At 57.8% G+C, this 6000-nt stretch overlaps 1 protein-coding gene across 4 annotated transcripts in view; it reads right to left on the reverse strand.

Annotated features, from left to right (window-relative positions):
- HDAC7 (histone deacetylase 7) overlaps positions 1-4035 on the reverse strand; it is a 37958-nt gene extending 33923 nt beyond the window's left edge. For 2 of the 4 annotated variants that reach the window (XM_049882933.1, XM_049882930.1), the window contains exon 1: positions 3966-4035. In XM_049882933.1, coding sequence (XP_049738890.1) covers positions 3966-4020 — 55 coding nt within the window. In that variant the 5' untranslated portion in view covers positions 4021-4035. Of the gene's footprint in view, positions 1-3354; positions 3509-3965 lie in introns of those variants that run through there. The other 2 variants (XM_049882932.1, XM_049882931.1) reach the window with 1 other exon arrangement.
- Positions 4036-6000: the final 1965 nt, after the last annotated feature.

The raw sequence follows: 6000 nt of genomic DNA on the forward strand, positions 1-6000 counted from the left end.
CACCCATCATGTGGATACCCACACTGAACAGACATTAGCCTAAACTTATTTTGCCTCTGAGATCTGGTCCAGGACGGAAGTAGTTATGCTCTGCTGATAAAAACACCCCTCCAGCCTCTTCCATGCCTACCCCTACCCCTCTTGCCCCAGGCAGGTTGCTGTCCACCTCCTTCTTGTGGGAGGGATGGCGGCTGGAGGAGAGCAGTGGAGAGAAGGGACGAGGGAAGGCAGAGACTGAGCCCAACAACTCAAGCTGCAATGAGCCCTCTCCAAATTCCAGCAGCCCCCTTCTTCCCCTTCTCCCCCATAAGATGCAAAAGGGCTTCTCCTCAGCCCCCAGGTCACTGGTCACTGGGCCCACTCTCCTAGATCCCCAGGCCTTGGTCCTAAGCAGCCAAAAGGGTTAGGGTGGTGGCTAGATCTGGGGACTCCTCCTCCTCTAATACCAGTCCTCTAAGGAAAGGGCTGTCTGGGGGCACCTTCCTGCAGCCCAAAGGCCTGGGTCCCCCAGGGAAGGTTACCACAGAAACGGGGAAAAATATTACAGGGAAACACAATACCCGGCAGGGTCACCTGCTGACCGGGCTTCCTGCTATGTTGCCCACCACCCCCCGCCCCAGCCCATTGCCCTCATGGCCTCCTTCCCCTAGCCTCAGCCTGGGCCTCCTCACCAATGCTCTTCCTGCCTCCCCTTGGTCAGGGAAGGCAGCTTTATGCAGAAACTCTGCCCCAGGATGGTTCCACACAATCAGGGATGGCCCAAAGCTGAGCCCCCCACTCCTAATCCCTACCAATCCTGCCTCCTGCCACAGGAAATCAAAGCTTCCTGCCCCAGAGGAAGTGCTCCATCTAGTGAACAAATCCAACATACACAAACACATGGTCCCAGGAGGCTGAGGGAGGAGAGATGCCCCCCCATCCCCAGGCCTGACTCTGGCCCTGCTTCCAGCAATACCCCACAACCCACTGGAAGCCCTAGCCCCAAGTTTGACTGACAACAGGCCAGAGCCAAGGTGTGAGGGGGTGGGGTGGGAAAAGAACCTGTACCAGGCCAGGGGAGAAGAAGGCCAGGAGGATGGGCACCAAATGAGCATCAGCAGAGTGGAAGGTCTGGTTCCAACCCAGCTCAACCTGCCATTCCCTAGCTTGGGTGACCCTGGGCCTTGCATTAGCTCCTCCTTGGCCAGCTTCAAAAGTGAACACTCTTAATGAAAGGCTAGGAGAAAGAAGACAAAAAAGAGGTTACACAGGCTTCTATTTCCCGGTTCTTAGACAAGCATACCCACAGCTACAAGAAGGCCCCCACACCCAATCACACATGAGTTTCTGACTCGCAAGTGTTCTCCATCAGGACTGAAGAGGGAGCAGAGGAAAAGGAAAGTTCTTACTCTCATGCCCAGAAGCCACCAAGCTGAGGCCCTTTATGTCTGAAGGAAGTATATGTGTCCGTGTGTGTGTGGGGGCGGGGGGAATAACAGCCCCCACACTCCACTCTGATTCATCTCTTTATAGTCAGCCTCTCCTCGTATGGCAAGTATGCACTTGGAATTTTCTCCCCATTTTATTGATGGGGAAAATGAGCTTCAGTGTCGAAGTGGAGTGGCCAGCTTAGATTCTTAGGAGGGTCAATGCAAAACCTGGAATGCAATGTTCCCAGGGATCCCAGCTTAAGACCTGGCAGCCAGAGTGACAACTACGCAATGTAGGCTCAAGCTAAGGAACACAGAGGCCTCAGGAGAATGCTGCCCCGGGCCATTCTGCTAACACCAAGAGGTCACTCTGAGTCGGACTCTGAGCCTGGCCCTGCCAGGCAGCAAGGAACATCAAGGGACTAAAGACAGAGGAGGCATCTGAGGGGTCCAGGAACTGGCTCCAGGCTGGCTTCACTGGGTGCATCATAGTGGGGTGCTACTCTGTGCTTCAGTTTCCCTCAGAAGTGACTGCAGAGAGAGGGGAATTACTTAATATAGGGTTGGGCAGAGGCAACAGAAAGGAGTGAGGAGCAATGAGATGCTAAGCAATGAGGAGCAAGAGATGGTTTGTAGGAGCTGGAGAAGTGGTCTGGGCAGGTACAAGAAGGCTGGTGTGAGGAGCAATGTGTGCCACTGCAGGGGCCTGGTATATGGGGTCCTGTTGGGGAAGATGGGCCACCAAAGTGTGAGAACTGAGTCAGTCTCCCAGCTCAGTGGCAGGGGTTTGAGGAGGTCCCCAAGGGTCTGGGGAACAAGATTGATGAGTCAAGATGTTGAGTTCCCAGCAGGGCCACTGAAAGCCAGTGCCCCATTTTCACCCTAGAAACTGGCAGGTTAGGCTGGGGCTCAAGCACATCGGGAACAGGGGTGTGGGGAAGGATGGGCGGCCAATGTCCAGATGCAGGGAGGCCTTTGGGTCTGTAGAACAGCCAGCAAACAAGGGAATAGCCTGGACTGGGTAGGAGGAGCAGCAATGGTTGAGGTCAGACCGAGTGGGCAGCCAGAGGGAAGGAAAAAGGAGTAAGGGGAGATGAGTGGCCTGCAGGCCCCAGAAGGCTCTCCCTCAGCCCAGAGGCCTAGAAGCTCTGGTACAAGGCGCCCAGCTCAGCTGCCAGATTTGCAGCCTACTCTCACACTCCCCAGCACCAAAAGACCCCAGGCCTGGGGGGCTCACATCCTGTCCCCACCCCTCAGTGCACGGTCTGCGGTCCCCCACCTTCCCGCTCCCCTGCAGCCATCTCCACAGCACACTTGGGCACAGGTGTCTCGCCACGCTAATGGGTGAGCAAGGGTGGGGGGCGGTGCTCAGTAAAACCTCCTGCAGGGGACTCTCCCTCCAGGGTGCCGCTTTCTCCCGCCGAGGGGACAGGGTAGGGCCCTGCTCGGCTCCACGGGATGGGGGCGCTGATGTCCAGCCCCACAAGCCCAGCCCCAACTCAGTGGGTCCTGGCCTTTGCCCTAGCAGCTTCCAAACCTTCCGCTCCAAAGCACCGCCCCCTCCCCGGGCCGCGGCACCATCCCTCCCTCCACGGTCCCCCCGGCCGTTCCTCCAGGGGAATGGGGGTGATGGGGCTCCGGGCCCGCGCACCGGCGGCCCGCGGGCCTCCAGCTCCCTCCCTCGGGCCTGTCGCTGCCCGGGGTGGGCGGATGTGGGCGCCCCGCGGGAGGCCCGAACCCTCCGGCCCCGGAACCAGCCCCGGCCGGGAGCCTGCCAGAGCCCCGCGGAGCCGGGTGGGGGGGGGCGCGGCCGGGGGTCGCTCGCCGGGCCGGCCCGCTGGGCGGCGGGAGCTCGAGCGGGAGCCCGAGCCTCAGCCTGGGCGGGCGGACGCTGGGTGCAGCGCGCAGGGCGGGGCGGGGCGGGGGGCGGCCGCCCAGTACTCACCAGCGCCGGGGCTGTGCATCCAGGGGCCGGGGCCCTCAGAGCGGGGGGCTCATGGCGGGGCGGGGGGTTGGGGCGCCGGCCTCACATCCCCCCAGTCGCCGGAGGCTGCAGAGCGACTGTGAGACGGCGAGAGGAAGGGAGGGGGCCGGGAGGGGGAGGGCCCTGGCAGCCCGGCCGGCCGGGTAGGATGACAATGGAAGGAAATGCTTTATCTGAGTCTGAGAGCGGGCCAAGGGGGAGGGGAGGAAGGGGGCAGGCGCTCGCGGCCCTGGGACACACAACCCTGTCAGACACTGCACAGCGCGGCGCAGAGGCGGGCCGCAGACACACCGCGCAGCCGGATCGCGGCGGGGCGCGGCGCACCGCCGGGAGGCAGCCCCAACCCGGAACGCGGGGACGCGGCCCCGGCCCGCGCGCAGCCGGGCGCTGCCCCCACCCTCCCTCTGCGGCGCAGCGCACCGACCCGCGCACAATTCCCGGATACCTGAGCGCACGCACACTTGCATACACAAAGTACAGGAGCATACATCCATGTTTACACAAGGGCAGAATCATTTACGCAGACACACACCCAAAGGAAAGACCCCCGCGCGACACCTACATTCACTTACAGTCTACAATCAAACAGCTGCACACAAGGGCAGCTGGACACGCGTGGAGTCCCATGTCCAATGCCCAATGCAAGGAATCCCAGACAGATCAACCTCCCCACCATAAACACACACACACACACACACACACACACACACACTCGCATACACAACTTGCCTGAGGAAAGTTCCGGGATCTGATTTGAATCACTGCCCAGCCCTCCCCCACTGGCACCCCCCTCCAACCCCTGCTGAGGGGAGCTGAAGGGTCCAGCCTGTTCCTATTAAAAGAAAAAGGGGGTGGGGGTGGTGCAGATTTTGAAAGTTTTCTTTTTTTAAAGAAATTTCTCAAGGGATTTCCTTCCCTCCTCTCCTGTTCCTCTCTTCCTCCCATTCCTCTCCCCCACAGCCCCCCTCCGTCATTCCCCCTCCTGGTCCCTATGAGTCAAACTTCAGCAATGTGCCCAGTGTCTCCCAGTGCATTACAGCGGATCACAGAAATGTTCCAGTCTTTGAGTCGGAATGCAGCCGCCTCCAGCCCTCCCTCAGCTAATAAACTCAGCTCAGGACCGGCTGTGCATAGCAGCCCTCCCTGCCCCCGTCCTCCTTTTAGCTGGATAAGAAGGTCAGATTCAGGGGTCAGGGGCAGAGGACCTCTCCATCCTGCTATTCTGCATGGCTTATCAGCTCCTGGGAGAAGCCCTGGTGGCTCAGTGGTTAAGTGCTCAGCTGCTAACCAAAAGATTGGTGGTTTGAACCTACCAGCTCCATCATGAGAGAAAGATGTGGCAATCTGGTTCTGTAAAGATTTACAGCCTTGGAAACCCTATGGGGAAGGTCTACTCTGTCCTATAAGATCGCTGTGAGTTGGAATCCACATGGAGTGGGTTTGTTTTTTGAGGCAGCTGACTGCGTCTTAACATGTCCTCACACTTTCCCACTCCTTTGCCTTGGCTCTTGATGTTCTCCCCAGGCCTTTTCTCCACCTGTTGAAGTATTTCCACTCCTCAGGACCCACAGCCTATACCACCTTCTCCAGGAAGCTTTCCCTGGTTCCTATAGAAAGAGGGACCCTTCCCTTCCCTTGAACAACACCAGGCCCACCCTGGTACTCTGTTGGCCTTTCTCTGTGCATTTACCTTCAACTACCTAGTCTACTTGTTTCAACTGTCTTCCTTCTTCCCCAAGAGTGTTCGAGAGTGGACTTTCTTCAAGCCCAGCTACTGCCTTCATCAGGGATGCATCCCTGTGGTGTTTTGCTAAACGCCTTGCATAGGATTCAAGCTCCATGTGGACATTTGCTGAAGTGGAACAAGTGTTCATGGCTTTCAAGGATTTCCACCCAGCTGACCATCCCCCCTACACCCTTGTTTCTCATCGTTCCAAACCTGACCTTGCAAGACACACGTTCTCCCACCTCAGATATATTCTTCACAGTCCTCACGTCCAAACCAGATTGCACTCCTTCTGCATCCCTCCTCCTCCTGTGTGCCCACAGCCTCCAGAGAAACTGCTAAGTTGCTACCCGGAGCCTGTCCCCTGCTGTTTCCTCCCCTAGCCTCACAACAAGGAGCCCTGGTTGCATAAGAGTTAAGTGCATGACTGCTAGCTCAAAGGTTGGCGATTCAAACCCACTAGCCATTTTTCAGGAGAAAGACCTGGTGATCTGCTCCCATAAAGATGATAGCCTAGAAAACCCTATAGGGCAAGTTCTGTCAAATAGGGCTGCACACAACACCACCCCACCCCCAGGACTCTTGTGGTTATCTCTGTGTTGAAGTCGGGCCTTGCTCATTTCTACCATGTGCGTCATTAATATATTTCTCTGTGGGACTTCTTTCTCTTTTTGACCTGATCATTGAGTTCTCTGGGCAAAGACAGTGCCTCCCCCTACCTCCGTCTGTCACCACCACATAGCTTTCTACATATACCAGGACTTACTGCCTCCAAAGGGTAGTCAGAGAGAAAGGCAGCATGTGGGACCTGCACCTGGGAACTGGATTGTGTTCTCCCTTGCCAGCTTTACTTACCACCCCCCACTTCATGCCCCACCCCC

Source organism: Elephas maximus, chromosome 4 (assembly GCF_024166365.1).
Source record: "Elephas maximus indicus isolate mEleMax1 chromosome 4, mEleMax1 primary haplotype, whole genome shotgun sequence".
In the NCBI taxonomy this organism is placed as follows: domain Eukaryota; kingdom Metazoa; phylum Chordata; class Mammalia; order Proboscidea; family Elephantidae; genus Elephas; species Elephas maximus.